Genomic DNA, 18157 nt, shown 5'->3' with positions numbered 1-18157 from the left:
CTATTCTTTTTCATTAAATTTGAGAATGAGATAAAGGCAGGTGGCAAGATCTTTTGCAGAACAGGTGAGAGTGAGATTCACCCCAAGTGCTCCCAACTGTGGAGCAGGGGAATAAGGTGGGGAGGGGCAGGGCCAATCACTCAGAGCTTTGTCTTTGGCCTGTTTGGACCCTCTGGGCAGTGACAGGCCCTGCACCTCCTCTAATGCCTCCTAGCACTCTCCCTGCCTGGAGGCTCTACCGTGGGAGTTGGAAAGGCCTTTGGAAAGACTTACACGACTTTGCTTTCTGGAGCTCCACAAATGGAAACCTGCTTTCTGGAGCTCCACAAATGGAAACCAAGGCCCAGGGAGTTGTAACAACATATGCAGGGCCATCTGCAATTTAATGCCACAAGCAGAAGGGTGTAAAGTGACCCAGTCAGCTGTAGAGGAAATAGCCTGGTAGTGAAAAAGGAAGTGAATGAAAGGGAAAATAAAGACATAATAGTGCTTTGAACCAAAGCTTTATAAATACTTGTGGCTTTAACCTGCCCAGGAGGTAGATAAGCATGTTGCCTTTAGCTTGTCCTCAAATTCAACCTCTCCCAAGAGGTTAAGGAACACACCCAAGGTTGGAATTGACACTCAGACCTCCCGACTTCCTGGCTTTGGAGCTGGGAGCTCAGCCTCCACCTCCCTGGTCTATCAGGAAAAACATCTGGGTCATAATGCTTGAGGATGGGATATCAAGGGGAAGTGGTGGAAGTTTTGTTCTTTAAGAAACTTTGAGCAAGACTCTGCCTAAACCACAGCCAGGAGGCCCCTCCCAGGGCCTGAGTCACAAGGCTCAAATGTTTCTTCACTTCTATCTTGGACGCTTCCCTTGCATGACCTTTAGGGAAAGCTACTTGTCTGTGCTGCTGGATGGGGAGAGAGGGAAGACTTCAAAATGTGTGAACACAGACTGGCAAGAGAGCCTGTCCTTTACATAGTCATTTCTGCCTGGTCTAACGCGGCTCCCCGCCACACTGGTGATCGTCAACTTAAAGCGAAGAGAGAGGAACAGGCAGGACCACAAGAAGAACAAGCAAAGGGAAGTCCTCTCTAAAGGCCAAAAGGTTATATAAAACATAATAAAATACAACTGTTTCCTTTAAAATTTTTAATGGCCAGGAAATGGTATAGAATAACTGCCAAGTCACATAAATTAACTTTTTTGTTAAGTTTCTGATCCCGGAAAGAACTCTATCAGTCGATGCAAACTGCACGGGAGTTTCATCAGCAGTCGTCCAGGCGTGTGACTGAGTGTGGGCCACGGACCCATCTTTACATGGTCCAGAAAAAAAGGCGGCTGCCATGTTTGGCAGGCTTCAGGTCTCCTTCTACCTCAGGGTTGGGCTCTGGTCTTGCTCTCGAGTGATAGGGATTCTCCGGTAAAGGTCGATCTGTTTTCACTTTAGTGACCTGTGAGGAGCGAAGAGGACAGAAGCAAGAGGCAAGGCTGAAGGTCAGGTGGAGCAGTCTGTGACCAAGAACGCACCTCCCAGCGTTTCCTCTCTGCTCCCGCTGCTCCAACTACCCCTCTTTTCTCAAGCCCCAGCAAACCACATTTAAACTCATTTAAGAAAGCCTTATTGAACAAACATTTAAAAAAGCCTTTTTTGGGTCATTTCATGTGGCAGAAGTTAGGGATACAGCAGGAAACGAAATACACACTGTCTTCGAGGGCTCACAGTCTGAGGGAGCCAAACAAGAAAATCAACCAAGACTCCCGACCGAATTATCATAACTGAGGCATGAACTAAGTGCTGGGGAGCAAGGACTCTGTACACGTAACCCATCCTGAAGGACAGGGGCCTGAACTATTTCATGGGGGGTAACGTTTAGCTTAAAAGGATAACCATGAGCCAGCAGAAGATTAGCAAGGGAAAGACATTCTAAGTAAACAGTACATGGGAAGACAGAGAGGCATGTCCTTAGAATGGCCAAAGGTTGCTTGGATAATGGAGGGAGATGAAGCACCTAACCACGCACTTGTTAGAAATGATGCTGGGCCCCCGATTACGTTTCATTTTCACACTCCTCTGAGGCCTTTTTCCAGAGGTTCCTGGGGCCACCTGGCTAATAGTGGAAAAACTAGTGCTCAAAGCCAGATCTGCCTACTCCAAAGCCTGTGCTTTTACGTAACATACTACACTGGTAGACAAGGCCGGACAATGAAGGGTACTGAATGATGTGCACAAGTGGTTGAATTTTAACTCAAGGGTGACAGACGTCACTGAAGCAGGGAAGCCACTCAAACATATCTGCAGGTCATGACCTGTATGAACTCATGACCACCACCTGCAGGCTGGAAGGTGCAGAAGCTAGACTGGAGAGGGGCAAGACCAGAATTGGGAGAGTTGAGCCAACAGGCCTAGCAAGATGGTGGAGCACTGCACAATGGCAACAGGGAGACAGGTAGAAGGTGGTCACGTCCACATTATCCCCGATGGTCACAAAAATCTCCATCAGAAGCCAGCAGAAATTGTTCTCACTTTTTATTAATTAATTAATTAATTAATTAATTTAGAGAGCACATGAAATGTAGAGAGATTCTTAGGCAGGCTCCATGCCCAGCATGGACCCTGAGATCATGACCTGAGCTGAAATCAAGAGTCCGATGCTTAACCAACTGAGTCACCCAAGCTCCCCAATGTCCTTTATTTATTTATTTATTTATTTATTTATTTATTTATTTATTTTTGAGAGAGGGAAAGACAGAGTATGAGCGGGAGAGGGGCAGAGAGGGAGGGAGACACAGAATCCGAAGCAGGCTCCAGGCTCCGAGCTGTCAGCCCAGAGCCTGATGCAGGGCTTGAACTCATGAACCATGAGATCATGACCTGAGCCAAAGTCGGATGCTTAACTGACTGAACCACCCAGGTGCCCCCATCCTCCCTTTAAAGATGAGGAAACACGCAGAGAAATGGAAAGACAAGGCCATAATTATTAATAGTCTTGTTATCTAGTGGTCTGATCTTCGAGCCACTCCATGTTATATGACTGGTGAGTCTTCCCATGTGCACAAATCCAAAAACGATTCAATGTGAATGGAGCTTTCAGGAAGACAACAGCATAATTATTACTATAACTGCCCTGTGACGCATTATTATCTGTAGTCCACAGATGAGAACAAGGAGGCCAACTTGCCTATGAAAAAACACATGCTACAGGTCAGAGCCGGGGCTGGGACCCAAGTCTTCTGACTACAGATCCAGAGTCTTTTTTGGTTTGTTTTTAGAACAGTGTTCTCATCTCTCTGCCACAGAGATCACTAATGCTTCCTTACTGCTTGACAGAGTAACTCCAAAGGCCTCCAGCTGGCACGTGAAGCTCCCTTCAGGAAGTTACAATATTTATGAAATCAATCTAGAAAAATGTTTCTCAAACTTGGGGCGCCTGGTGGCGCAGTCGGTTAAGCGTCCAACTTCAGCCAGGTCACGATCTCGCGGTCCGGGAGTTCGAGCCCCGCGTCAGGCTCTGGGCTCATGGCTTAGAGCCTGGAGCCTGTTTCCGATTCTGTGTCTCCCTCTCTCTCTGACCCTCCCCCGTTCATGCTCTGTCTCTCTCTGTCCCAAAAATAAATAAATGTTGAAAAAAAAAAAAATTTAAAATAGGGCTGTTAGCTTACAGCGCTATTAGGATAATACACAGTCTGGAGCCTGATGCATAGCAGGTTATGGTTAAGCGCCAAAAGTTATTTTCAATATTAACATTATCAGGATGCCTAGGAAGGCTGGAAACCTCAAAGGACATTGGCATCTAAGCTGAGGGCAGAGGAGTGAGTGGAAACTGGTCAGAGCAAAGGAGAAGAGGGCAACTTGGAGGAAGCAGAAGGCAGAAGTAAATGAAGGTAAAACGTGGGCTTTATCCAGCTGGTCATTACCTTTCTAAGAGACTGGATTCTGATTCTAAGTAGGACTAAAACTGATAATCCTCTTAAAGAAACAAACTTTTGAAAAGAGGACACCAATACTTCATAGGTTTTTAAAATGGCTGACAGGGGCGCCTGGGTGGTGCAGTCGGTTAAGTGTCCGACTTCAGCCAGGTCACGATCTTGCGGTCCGTGAGTTCGAGCCCCACGTCAGGCTCTGGGCTGATGGCTCGGAGCCTGGAGCCTGTTTCCGATTCTGTGTCTCCCTCTCTCTCTGCCCCTCCCCCGTTCATGCTCTGTCTCTCTCTGTCCCAAAAATAAATAAACGTTGAAAAAAAAAATTTTTAAAAATAAAATGGCTGACAAAAAGATTCAGGAATCAGTATGCTTTCTCATCAGCATGATTTGCTGATTCTCCTTTCTTGAGACAGAAATGAGAAAAGGTTGTTTTCATTATTAAATCTGTAGGTCCTGCCGCTTTCCAACTCAGAATTATCAACAGTTTAAAGTAATTCGTTCAGGGATGAGCACTGGATGTTGTATAGAAACCAATTTGACAATAAATTACTTTTAATATTAAAAAAAATTATTGATTGCGATGAACATAAACAGAGCAAAAAAACTTACAGACTAAATAATAAAGAAAGAAAGAAAGAAAGAAAGAAAGAAAGAAAGCAAGCAAGCAAGCAAGCAAGCAATTTGTTCAGGACAGCAAAAGAAGCCATCTGAAGAGATCAGGCTGGATACAAAAAACAAAACTGCTAAGTCATTTGTCTACTTGTGACCCCAAGCTTGAGATCCAACCATCCATAGATGCTATACAGAAAGGCAAGGGAATAAAGATTAATTGTGGACCCACATGCCAGGCACTAGGCCAGAGATTCACAAGGGCTCTCAAGCTTAATCCTCACAGAAAACTGGGTATGAATACTGGTCCTATTTTGTAGATGTGGTAGGACGAGAAACAGTTGGCAATTTGTGCAGGATCCCATAGTGATTGGTAGTACTATCTGCCTCCATTCAAACCTGAGTTTTCCCCCACCTTGCCACCTATCTGTCCCAGAGGGAAGGGACAATGATGAGGCTCAAGAAGCAGGGATAGGTCAGATCACAAAGGGCCTTGTAAGCCAGGACACTGCAAGCAAGAGTAAGCCCGTGAAGTTTTAAAAAGAAAAGTGGTGTTTGGACTTCCTGGTTGGCTCGATCGGAAGAACATGCAATTCTTGATCTTGGGGTCTTGAGTTCGAGACCCATGTTGGGTGCAGAGATTACTAAAAATAATTTAAAAATAAACTTAAGGGGCGCCTGAGTGGTTCAGTCGGTTAAGCATCCAACTTTGATTCAGGTCATGTTCGTGCAGTTCCTGAGTTTAAACCCCACGTCAGGCTCTGTAGTGACAGCTCGGAGCCTAGAGCCTGCTTTGGATTCTGTGTCTCCCTCTCTCTCTGCCCCTCCCCTGCTCACACTATGTCTCTGTCTCTCAAAAATGAATAAATGTTAAAAAAAAATTTTTTTTTAATAAATAAATAAATAAACTTAAAAAAAAATTTTTAAGTGGTTTTTATTTTCCATACAGATCATGCCTATAGTGGAGACATAATTATATCCTCAATTCTTCAATTTCAGGTGATACAGTGTCTTCTAAAATCTGAATTGAACCACCCTCCCCTCCCAGAAGTTCACGTAGCCCAAGTTAAGAACTCCTGTCCAAGATGTGGGGACAGTGAGAGGATTCAAAAACTAATCTAGGAGATGTTCCCCTATGGGAACTGACGACTGTATAAAGAAAGAAAGAGTGGGACGTGAAGAAAAGACACTCAGGTTTCTGAGGTTTCCACAGATGGTGGTGGCATGACTGAGACAAGAAATACAGAAAAAAGAGTAGGAAAACATGCTTTTTATGTTTTTTAGATGTTTGGTTATTTTGAGAGAGAGGGAGAGGGAATCCCAAGCAGGCTCTTTGCTGCCAGTGCAGACCAGGACACGGGGCTCAAACTCACAAACCGTGAGATCATGACCAAAGTCAAAATTGAGAGTTGGACACTTAAACAATGAAGCCAACCAGGTGCCCCAGAAAACGTACATTTTAAACTACAGGGAAATACTTCTAAAAATCCTAGGTCCTGATAAATGTGGCCTGAAGAACCTGGCATAACCTCGATCCTATTTGTTCTCTGAATTCTGTAATAACCTCAATGCTTTCAATTGACAGTGCCCCAACATTGTGTTTATCCTCATCTACTCCCTTCTGTTCTTCAATTAGCTAATTAAACAAACAATCTGCACATGCCAGAAGATCTATTTACAGGAATATTTGTATTAAATAAATTCCCTCTGGGTTATGTATAATCCCTCTCATCAACCTGTTTGGTAAACACAGATTTCTCCCATCATATCTTTACTCACAGAGACCCCTCTCTGACCACCTCCTGCCCTCCCCCACCCCTCAGTGAGAGGGGGAAACCCCCAGCAGGAGACCTTTTTACCTTGGACAGCTCTCCGAGGTCAGGTCGCACCCAGCCCAGTTTGTCCAGCACACACTCGTCAAACTTGGCCTGCTGTTTGCGACAGCGACGAAGTAACTGCAGGCTGGAGTAATCAATGCAGGTCCAATATTCGGTAAAAGGCTCCGCACAGTGAAGCTTTATCTGCCTGGAAAAGAGGGCTAGGTCAGGGGTAGCTCTTTGCAAAGTAATGAGAAACAGAAAAGTGGGGGGAAATAGGTACAGACCTCAAATGCATAACCTTCCTTTTTGAAAGGTATGAGAATAGATGCTCTCACTTCACTTACAAGACAACTTAAGATCCTCAGGATGAGAAGCAACATGTAAAAAAAGATTTGTAAGGAATAAGACCTAATTTCTTTATGTACCAAAAATAAATGAACTCAAATGCCAAAAAAATTTGGTCTAAGCACATAGATTTTACTCAGAGCACTCCTCACTTAGGGCCTACCTATTCTTTTCTTTATATCCAATTCTAAAGATTATCAGTCTACCAAATTTAGAAGAGGAGGCGTAATCCGAGATGGGCATGAGGGACAATGGCAAAGGAAGAGACAGAACTATACAAGGCAAATACACATACTAACAAGCAGAAGATCCCGGGGTCATTCAGTGTCAAGGCAAACTACCCCACACTCCCCAAAGCTCAAAGTCCTCATTCTATTAACGGACTGAACAAAAACAGATTCATCCTTGTCATTAAGAAAGTTAAATTACATTTGGTGCTCTCTGCTAAGAAGGAGGTAGCACATTCACAAAAATAAACTCAAGATGGATGAAGGACCTGAATGTGAGACAGCAAACCATCAAAACCCTAGAAAAGAAAGCAGGGAAAAACCTCTCTGACCTCAGCCACAGCGATTTCTTACTTGACACATCCCCAAAGGCAAGGGAATTAAAAGCAAAAATGAACTACTGGGACCTCATCAAGATAAAAAGCTTCTGCACTGCAAAGGAAACAACCAACAAAACTAAAAGGCAACCAACGGAATGGGAAAAGATATTTGCAAATGACATATGGGATAAAGGGCTAGTATCCAAAATCTATAAAGAGCTCACCAAACTCCACACCCGAAAAACAAATAATCCAGTGAAGAAATGGGCAGAAAACATGAATAGACACCTCTCTAAAGAAGACATCCGGATGGCCAACAGGCATATGAAAAGATGCTCAACGTTGCTCCTCATCAGGGAAATACAAATCAAAGCCACACTCAGATATCACCTCACGCCAGTCAGAGTGGCTAAAATGAACAAAACAAGAGACTATAGATGCTGGAGAGGATGCGGAAAAACAGGAACCCTCTTGCACTGTTGGTGGGAATGCAAACTGGTGCAGCTGCTCTGGAAAACAGTGTGGAGGTTCCCCCCAAAATTAAAAATAGTATCTACCCTATGACCCACCAATAGCACTGCTAGGAATTTACCCAAGGATACAGGAATGATGATACACAGGGGCACTTGTACCCCAATGTTTATAGCAGCACTTTCAACAGTAGCCAAATTATGGAAAGAGCCTAAATGTCCATCAACTGACGAACGGATAAAGAAGTTGTGGTTTATATATACAATGGAATATTACTTGCCAATGAGAAAGAATGAAATCTGGCCATTTGTAGCAATGTGGATGGAACTGGAGAGTGTTATGCTAAGTGAAATAAGTCAGGAACAGAAAGATACCATATATTTTCACTCATATGTGGATCCTGAGAAACTTAACAGAAGACCGGGGGGACGAGAATGGGGGGAAAAAAGTAACAGAGAGGGAAGGAGGCAAACCATAAGAGACTCTTAAATGCTGAGAACAAACTGAGTGTTGATGGGGGAGAGGGAAAAGTGGGTGATGGGCATTGAGGAGGGCACCTGTTGGGATGAGCACTGGGAGTTGTATGGAAACCAATTTGACAACAAATTATATATAAAAAAATAAAAAATAAAAATAAATAAATAAATAAAAGGAGGTAGCATATAATTCATTAATTCTGTGACCACCAAAACATGGTTGAAGAAAAAGTAACTTTTGTGTATAAGCCTCAATTATTTTTACAAAATTCCCCTTCTCTTACTATTCAGCCTTGCTAGTAATCCAACAAATGCCAATCCAAGGAAAAATAAAATACCATTATTTTATGTAAAAGCCATATATGAGGCAGTGGAAGATATGCATAGCACCTCCTTCCCCCAATGGAATCATAATTTCGAAGTGCTTACTTGTCATACTCTAAGAATCTAGCTACACTCAACACAGGAATCTTATTTAACATGGCTCGGGAAGAACCCCAGACATGGGTTGGAGGAAATGCACAGTAAACAATCTGCTTTCCATTCCTGCTGGGTTTCCCTGCTAGGAAGCAACCAATGTCACCAATTTCCTTCTTTCTTTTCTTTTTAATGCTTCTTTATTTGTTTTGACAGAGAGCAAGAGAGAGACAGTGCACATGTGGGGGTGGGGGCAGAGAAAAAGAGAGAGAGAAAGAGAGAGAGAATCCTAAGCAGGCTCCATGCTGACAGCACAGAGCTGACCTGGGGCTCGATCTCACCTGAGCCAAAATCAAGAGTCAGACGCTTAACTAATTGAGCCACCTAGGTGCCCCATGAACAGTAGGGATTCTGGTGTAACCTGTGGGTGGCAGGGTGTGCAACAGGAAGGAAGGAGGAGGATCAAAGCCCTAGGGAGCTTTTCTGAATTGCCTCTAGCCTCACCGACCACAACAACATCCACGGTACGTAAAATTGCACCCACCTCACTTGACAATCACTTTGGTAGTGGCCTACTGTTTCCAGTACAAGTGGTTTATTCCTCCAGCATGGGGGCAGCGGGAGAGCTACTAGCACTATTACAGTACTTAGTCTCAGTTCTGGACCCTGTTACCCTGGTATCCACACCCAACGAACAATTGCCTACAAACACCTGCAAAGAGCAACATCAGCAGTGAAAAATTCCTCTCACGGAGGCGGCTGGGCACCTCAGGAGCTTGTGAAATCCCAACATGTCACATTTAAATATACTACCTCTGGGCCAAAGCAGAAATGTTTTTCCAAAGTTCTCTTAGCAAAATTTAAATAATAAACACACATTCAACCTTGTTAGCAATCAAACCAATGCAAATTCCAAAGCAAGAATAAAACACCATTTTGTACCTATCAAATATTTAAATAATATGCAATGCTGGTGAGGTACAACAAGATATAGTGCTGAGGGCAGCATAAACTGACCCAATTTTTTTTTAAATGGCAACCATAGTTCAAAAGCCATAAATTACATTCAAAGCCTTTTTATAGAATAATCTCACCTCTGGGAAATTTATGCCAAGGAATTACTTAAAAAGAGAAAAAGATCTGCACACAAAGGTAACCACTGAGGATTTATCTAAAACAAGCAAAATCTGGAATTAGGGGCACCTGGTGGCTCAGTCGGTTAAGCTTCCGACTCTTGATTTTGGCCCAGGTCATGATCCCAGGATCACGGGATCGAGCCCTGTGTTGGGCTCTGCGCACGACGCAGAGCCTGCTTGGGATCCTCTCTCTCCCTCTCTCTCTCTCTTTGCCCTACCCCACTCGTGTGTGCATGCTCTCTCTCAAAATAAACATTTTTAAAAAAACAGAATTAAAAATGACTTTGTAACAGGTAGATTATGGTTGGTTTACCTACTGGTGGAATATTAAATAGCCATTAAAAATGATCACAAAGACAATCTAGCAACTTGAAAGAATGTTCCCCATGGTTTCAGAAAAATTCAGAAAAATGAATTTTAAACGACACACTGTGACTTTAACCACAAAAATATCTTTGCATGTGGACAAAGACACCAAGCAAAAGAGGAGAGGAGCTATTATGTGAAGGAATTTGATTTTTCCCTCTAACGTCATTGTAGTGGACATCTGTGGGTTTTGCCTAGCCAGCAGTCAGTCCCCATTCTTCTGTAACATCCTTGTAATTTTTCTTTGGGGAACAATCTGTCCCTCTCTCTCAGCAATGCAGTTTAGATGAATTTAAGTCACTTCCCACTTTAGGCCTGACAAATCACAGCATTTCATCTCCTGAAACACACCTGATTCAAAGAGAGGCATACAAAATCGACCAGCCAGGCCAATGAGACTCAGGCCAGGGACCTATGCTCACACCACTGGACAAGGACACTCTTGGGCCAGGTCTAGGCAAGCAGCACAGCAGTGTGGGATGGCTGCCGGCCACTTCTGCCACAGCAAGAAAGAGTCTCTCTGAAAATGAGTTTGACAGACAAAACAGAACTAAGAGATCGGGGAAGGAGAAGAGAGGCAACAAGATACCAAGTAGTTATGAAATTATGTGAGCCCTTTGATTCCAGCCCCGCCTGATGCCAGCCCCATTTCTGGACTTGACAGCTACATAAGCCAATTCCCTTCGAGTGGAGTTTCTGTCCCTTTTAATAGAGTCTGTCAAAACATTTTTCTACAATTTGCAATATGGATTGTTTTACTTATGGTATTAAGCATAATGGCCTACTTAATACCTTGACTCTGTACACACTTTTCTTTCCATAATAACTGAGTGTTCCATAGTAGCATCAATCTAGTGAACACCTGTTAGCAAGCACTGTGCTGAGTTGGTTTTACGTACTTTTACAAATTTTTCATTACAATCCTGTATGATTTAGAAATTAAGATTCATGGATATTAAAGGACATGCCAAATAATAAAAACAAATAACAAAGCTAACTGCATCATTTACTGCATGCTTACCTTGGTCCATCCGACTTCAAGGTCTTACACTTCCTACTAAAATTATCCTTCTACTTAATTAGCTAGATGTTCACTGAGATACATATACCTAGATGTTTCAGCCCACAGGCACTGATGTCAAGTCAAAGACTCTTACCTGAAGAAGTCCAGAGCACACTTGTTGACGAGCCTGCCTTCCTCTAAACACCGCCTGGGGTCTTTCTCTTCCCAGCGACAGAGCATGAACTCCTTGTTGGGCTTATCACACTGAACTCCATAGTGGTGGGCGGCAGCTTTCAGCACCGAAGAACTGACTTTCACCTGGGGAACGGAACAGGAGGAGACAAACCACAGATCTGTGACCAGGATATCAACTTCCTCAACTTCATCTCCTGCTGCTGAAGGCCGAGGGAACACAAAGGGAAAACTTGTTCCGACTCCAAGAAAATTAAAGATAGGGGGCTACCATAATAAACCTTTATGATCTCTGCTGCTTTAGAGATCACAAAGCTTTTTCACATGCATGATTTTCTACACCTTCATAATAATCTCATTAGGTTGACATTACTCTCCCCCTTTTAGACATAAGGAAATGGCAGTCCTAACAGAACCTTTAGCTCTCTATGACAGAGAAAGTAGAGCTCTGAAAGATGATGGAAGCTTCTGTGATGGAAGGAGAGGAACCAACTCTGGGGAGTTTTGATGAGTCTCCTTTCCAGGAATAAAACTGATGAGGCAGGGGGGCGCCTGGGTGGCTCAGCTGGTTAAGCATCCAAGTTCAGCTCAGGTCATGATCTTGAGGTTCCTGAGTTCAAGTGAGTTCAAGCCCCTAGGTGGGCTCTCTGCTGTCAGCAGGGAGCCCTCTCTCTCTGCCCCTCCCCAGCTTGCATGTGCGAGCTCTCTCTCTCAAAAATAAACACTAAAAAAAAAAAAAAGTGATAGGATACATAAAATTCCCAGAAGACCACAGAGTCACAGAAAATGAGACTGGAAAGGATCAGTAAAAACATCTAGTCCAGTAAGTTATTACTAATGATAAAGTACTAAAATTTTCTATTTTTTCCTATCACACACTATATCCAAGGTAGCCACCAGTCCATAACTCTCTCTCACTTGCCTTCCGGTTGGTTCATTTTCTTGAGAAACAGTATAGTTACAGCTCACTCACAGAGGGCTGCACATAGTCCAGGGCCCGTCGAATTGCTGTGCAGCAAGGGTTCTGCTGGCCTCTTTTCGGTACTACCTTTTCCTGGGCCAATTCCACAACGTTTGCATTACTGGAACTTAAATAGAACATGTGTTGTCTGGGAGGACCACCCTCTTCATTATTCTTCCTTTTCAAAATCGCTTTGGCTATTCTTTCAGATGAACCCCCTCATCCAATAATTTGCACTGGAACTGCACAAAGGTTAGTTATGTGTTAAATTAGAAGGGAACGAGCATGTTTACAACACTAGGTCTCTGCTGAAATTTTTTATCTCCCCAGAGGATCTTTCTCTAAGCACCATACAAAAGCTCTCATCTGTTGAGCCACTCACTCTGTGCCAGATACTGACAATACGACAGTCACAGTAGAGGCGAGACTACATGAATTATGCCTTCTCACCAAGACATATTACGTCCCTCCTCTTACTTAGGTCATTCTTATGTTCTTTGGTTAAAATGATAGTTTCCCTCATATAGGAACCTTGCATATTTGTTGTTTATTCCTCAGTATTTTAACCTTTTTGATACTACCTAAATAGCTTGTTTGTACACTGCATCTTCTCTCTAGCCATATCTTACTGATACAAAATCAAGAGGATTAAGGGGTGCCTGGGTGGCTCGGTGGGTTGAGCGTCCAACTCTTGGTTTCTGCTTGGGTCATGATCTCACAGTCATGGGATCAAGCCCAGTGCTGGGCTCCACGTTAAGCATGGAGCCGGCTTGGGACTCTCTCTCCCTCTCTGTCCCTCCCCTGCTCACACTCTCTCAAAAATAAATAAATAAACTTAAAAAAAAACAACAACAAGAGGATTAAGAGGAAAAACTTCCACTTACGAGTAAAAACTACCTTCTTTTCTGATAGTTATATCCTTTTTTTTCTCCTTCTCTTTTCCTATCTTACTGCTTGGACTAAAACCTCTAGGACAATACAAATGAACAGCAATGGCAGTAGGCATCCTTGCCTTTTTCTAGACTTTAAAGCACAATTTGGTTCAATATTTGCTATTGGTGTCTGGGATTTGGTGTTTGGATAGTCCTCACTAAGGAAGTTTCTTTCTGATGATTCTGTTTTACTGTTGTTTCCAGAAAGACTGAAAAATTCAGGTTTCTTTTATCCATAAATGTAGAGAATTAACAGATCTTCCAAAAACCTCTCGCTATAGCTACAATAAAATCTAGTCTGTGACAGTGCATTATGCTTTAAGATATCACTGGATTTGATTTATAAGCATTCTATTAAGGATTTTTATTTAAGAATAATGTTGTAATTATTATTTTTATAATGATAAAAATTTTATAATTTTATTTTTTATGACTTTCACACAGCTTAGGTTAAATTACTAATAAGATAAAAGGCAAGGGAGGGGCGCCTGGGTGGCGCAGTCGGTTAAGCGTCCAACTTCAGCCAGGTCACGATCTCACAGTCTGTGAGTTCGAGCCCCGCATCAGGCTCTGGGCTGATGGCTCAGAGCCTGGAGCCTATTTCCGATTCTGTGTCTCCCTCTCTCTCTGCCCCTCCCCTGCTCATGCTCTGTCTCTCTCTGTCCCAAAAATAAATAAAAGTTGAAAAAAAAAGGCAAGGGAATATGAAGAGAGTAACTCATCTACACACTATGGGAAGAGAATAGTTAGGACGATGTCTACTAACATTACAACTGCTGTAATTATCAAAGCAAAGATGAACTTATGATACAAGTGAAACCTGCCATGACAATTCTAATAAATTTGTTTAAAAATTTGTAAAATTTTATATGACAGCTGTTTTTTTTAAGTTTACTTACTTATTTTGAGAAAGAGTGCACGTGTGAGCAGGAAAGGGGCAGACAGAGAAGGAGAGAATCTCAAGCAGTCTCCACACAGTGAGCACAGAGCCCCTGACAGAGCCCCACGGGGTGCCTGAACTCATGAACTGTGAGATCATGACCTGAGCTGAAATCAAGAGTCAGATGCTTAACCAACTGAGCCACCCAGGTGCCCCATAGAGTTGTGTTTTTTTTAAGTTTACTTATTGATTGATTTGGGGGGAAGGAGGGGCAGAGAGCTCCAGAAACAAGAGAATCCCAAGTAGGTTCAACGTTGTCAGTGCAGAGCCTGAAAGTGGGGCTCAATCTCAGGAGCCGTGAGATCACGACCTGAGCCAAAATCAAGAGTCAGTCGCTTCATCTACTGAGCCACCCAGACACCCCTACAGTTTTTTATAAGAGTGTATTAGGTTAATTGAGGGGTATACATTAACTTGCTAGATTACCTGTACAAAGCCAAGAGAATAAAAATCAAAATTCAAACTTTTTAAAGCTTAATATATTTAAAAAATTAAGCTGTACTTACCTCCTTGACCAATGCCTTAAAAGATCTTTAAATGGCTGATTCACTCGAATGCCTTCACAGCCATTGTGCCCAAAAAGGTTATGACATTCTTTGCCTTACTTTCCTACAAATGTAGAAGTCTTACCAAAATCTACGGGTACCCATGTTGTTGAGTGTGTAAAATATGCTCTGTCACAGGGAAATAAAGGATAAGAACCACTCACTGAATCTCTTTCCTGGGCACAGAGATGTGCCCAAGATGACACAGCAGGCCAGTGGCAACCGCAGAGCTGGAATCCAGAGACTGTGACCTTCAATCAAGCCACTTTGCATTACACAGCCTTCGCTGAGGTGGCAAAGGACTTCAGATGTCCCCTCACCTGCTTCTTCACAAAGACGGATGAGTTCCACCAGAAACAACATCCCTTCCCAGCTGCTTACTGTGAATACCCTCTCAAATTCATTCAGCTCCCTTTGTCTCAAAGAACACAGAATTCCAGCATCTTCCTCATTTACCCTCATGACAGCCTTCCTGCACAGCGGGTTTATACAGTCTGCAGGTGTGGAAAGGGAGGCAGGAAAAGTCTTACAATCTACAACCAATCTTCCAGTCCTGTTCTCTCTTCCTTAAACCACGTCTGCACCTCTTTCTATAGTAATTTATGCTGTGACTTCTATGTGACTTAATTTATGGAAAATGGGGGATCACTGTACTCCTTTGATAGTACTGTTGAGGATTAAATGAGTTGACACGTGTAAAAATATCAAGAACAGTGGCTAGCACATAGAAAGCACATCAAAAATATCAGCTATTATTTCTGCTCAAAACTGTCAGTTTGTACAAGGAGGTTCCAGCCCTAAGCTTCTGACTACTTCTTTCACAGGGATGTGTCAACAAGGTCCAAAATGTGTTTAACTTGCCTCTCAAAGCTGCCCCTTCTGGCTTCCCCAGTCCCACTGTCAGGTTGCAGATCTGACAGGCTCCCCGACCTTTCCTGCCTGTGATATCTAAGTCACTGCTAAGTCTGATCAATTCCAGATAAATCTGTTCTTTCCCCTCTGTGAGGACAGTCACCAATTATGTTGGGGTCATTAATATCCTCCTCGTTATTTCAACAGCTGCCAAGACTAGTCCCCCTTTCTTTTCCTCTCTTCAATCCATTCTTCACAGGGCTGCCAGACTGATCTTCCTAGAAGACAATTCTTACTGTCCTCTACTGAAACAAATTAGCGACAAAACCCTGGAAGGATTCAGGCTTAACAGCAGAATAAAGCCCAAACTTTTTACAGGGTATTCAAAGCCTTCTGGATCCAGCCTTCTCACCCAAGACACTTCCAAAAAGGGACCTGCTGCTGTCTCAGAGCACTGAACTCACTGTCCCCACAACCCATCTGTGGCCTCCTGCATTTTCCCATCTCTTCACCTTCGCTCAGATCTAACCCTCGCTTAAGAAAGCCTGTCTGTCCGTCTTGGCCTATAAATGCTATTCTTCAAATGCCATTTCGCCAAGTCCCACATTACGCCCGAGAAGTGCTTTCTCTGTTCCCTTTATAGCCTCAGAGAATTATACAGCTGGAATCACTTCATCTTACAAATAAAATAACTGTGTCTGCAGATGCTACAAGTGACTAATCAAGGTAACTGAGCAGTTAGGCCTAGAATTTAGATCCAACTTCAAATCCTACTCTCTGCTCTGAAACCATGTCTGCCCCTCTTCCATAGATTTAATCATACTTTGTCTTGCATTGTAGTTATTTATGTAATTATCTGTATTTCAGTTCAAAGGTATGAACACTAAAGGCAAACTATTCCAGATATAGAATACTTGCAGGAAGTAGAACCTCAGATTAAATTAAACTTTCAATGAAAACTACAGCACTTTCAGGCTAACCCAGCTTCAAGGTGGGACGAAAAAAACAAAAGACTGAATACCGGCAACCTCCCCTCTCGTAAATGTACTTGACCAGAGTCCCCGAACACAGCTAAAAAGTTATGCCTCTGTGGGAAATAATAGTTGCCATTCTCACAGGCATCTGAGAAGATTAACTGAAGTCATGAAGATAAAACCCTTAACAGAGTGCCTGGGATATAATTTCTGGCACATAATTTTTAGTTTTGCCCTCCTTGTCCTCTTAATGTAGCCTGGTCTTTCTACTATCCAGTCCTGCCACGACACTCCTCTGCCTTAAAATCTTCAACCTCTCCCTCCCACGTCACCTTAAAATAAATCTGGCCTTGTGGAAGCTACTTCCCAGTCCTTCCAGTCCAAGGTACCTCTCTCTGGGCTCAGCAACAGCTGATTCCCACCAACACTAGAGTCACATCAAACAGCACTGGTCTCCCTAGACTCAAAAGGTCTTGCGAAGTCTTCTCACTCTTTTGAGCTTTTACCCATAATACAATAGTTTAAAAGCACGGGTTTGAAACTCAGACCTAGAGTCATAGTCCAGCTCCACCACTCACTAGCTATATGACTTTGGGAAAATCACTTCTACTCTTGGGACCTGTTTTCTTACCTTTCACATGAAGAGGCCAATAATATCCTACCTCATGGTGTTGCTGGCAGGCTTTGATGAATTAATGTACGTGAAGGAATTAGCATCTTACCTGACTTCTAAAAAAGGCTTGGTCGTACTTGCTATAATTAGCTTATACTGTCTTCACTTCTCATAGCACAAACTTCACTATACTGTAACTGCCTCTTTATGTCTGTCTCCCTATTAGATTATAAGCTCTATGAGGGCAGGGACGCTCTTATTCTCCAGTGTGCGTGTATATGGCAATTATTCAAATGGTATCTCCTGAATAAATGAATGCTCTAAATGTCCTATTACCAAACACCCTCCCAGGGTTGTTAGCAACTCCACTCTCCAGTTTCATCTCCTTTTGCTTTGGCTTCCTAGCTCCACTCCAACACTGTACCGATGAGGCTACCTAGAAGCGACGGTCTCTCTCGCTCGGCTGTGAACACCCGGGGTTGCATATTCACTTCGCAGGGAGGTCTGAGTATTAAGTGACATTAAAGGAAGTAAAGTGGCCCTGGCTGGTGCTTAATAAAAAGTACCACTATTATTCACGTAAAGGGCAAGCAGATGGCAGGAGGTCGGGGTGGGGGAGGCGAGGAGACTTCTACAGAGCCCCTGCATGATGGGGAGGGGGTGAGGCGATTCCCGGAGCTGAGCCGGGGGCGTCCGAGAATCCACCTGTGTCTGTGTCGGGGGGCATTAGGTGGGGGGACCCAGGGCCCACAGTCCAGTGAGACGAAGCGGAGCTGGGCCCAGGCCCGAAAAGCTGCAGCCCTATGCCCCGCTTGCCTGGCTTCCGGACGAGCCTCACCTCCTGCACTTTCAGATCCTCCACAGTGGGCAGCTCCACTATCCCCGGCATGACGGCGGTAGCCCCGACCCCGAGGAGGCGCCCGCAGCCGCGTCGCCCCCGTCTCCTTGAAATCCCCTTTCGACCGCCAAGGGCCACCTCGGGCCTGCGCATGCGCGGGCGGCCACGCAGGCGCACTGCTCTGCCCAACCGCGAGCCATAGAGCGT

General features: G+C 43.7%; 1 protein-coding gene across 1 annotated transcript; it reads right to left on the bottom strand.

Moving 5' to 3' along the window:
- Positions 1-1126: 1126 nt before the first annotated feature.
- On the bottom strand, positions 1127-18122 carry NDUFA8 (NADH:ubiquinone oxidoreductase subunit A8). Its single transcript, XM_047830539.1, has 4 exons — positions 17951-18122; positions 11258-11421; positions 6382-6547; positions 1127-1443 (listed from the first exon to the last, which is right to left on the bottom strand). The coding sequence occupies exons 1-4, from the start codon at positions 18101-18103 to the stop codon at positions 1306-1308; spliced, it is 621 nt and encodes a 206-aa protein (XP_047686495.1). The 5' UTR covers positions 18104-18122; the 3' UTR covers positions 1127-1305.
- Between the last annotated feature and the right edge of the window lie 35 nt (positions 18123-18157).

The sequence above is a fragment of the Prionailurus viverrinus genome, chromosome D4 (assembly GCF_022837055.1).
Source record: "Prionailurus viverrinus isolate Anna chromosome D4, UM_Priviv_1.0, whole genome shotgun sequence".
NCBI lineage: Eukaryota > Metazoa > Chordata > Mammalia > Carnivora > Felidae > Prionailurus > Prionailurus viverrinus.
Note: the sequence above shows the minus strand (reverse complement) of the source record. Positions and strands in the feature narration are given on the sequence as shown.

Bases quoted from the DNA above. Each gene is read 5' to 3' on its own strand.
- NDUFA8 (XM_047830539.1), bottom strand. From the start codon at position 18,103: ATGCGCAGGCCCGAGGTGGCCCTTGGCGGTCGAAAGGGGATTTCAAGG. The intron at 11,422-17,950 runs GTGAGGCTCGTC...TCCGTTCCCCAG, and splicing joins AGGATCTGAAAGTGCAGGAG to GTGAAAGTCAGTTCTTCGGT. The intron at 1,444-6,381 runs GTAAAAAGGTCT...CGCTCCTCACAG, and splicing joins ACCTCGGAGAGCTGTCCAAG to GTCACTAAAGTGAAAACAGA.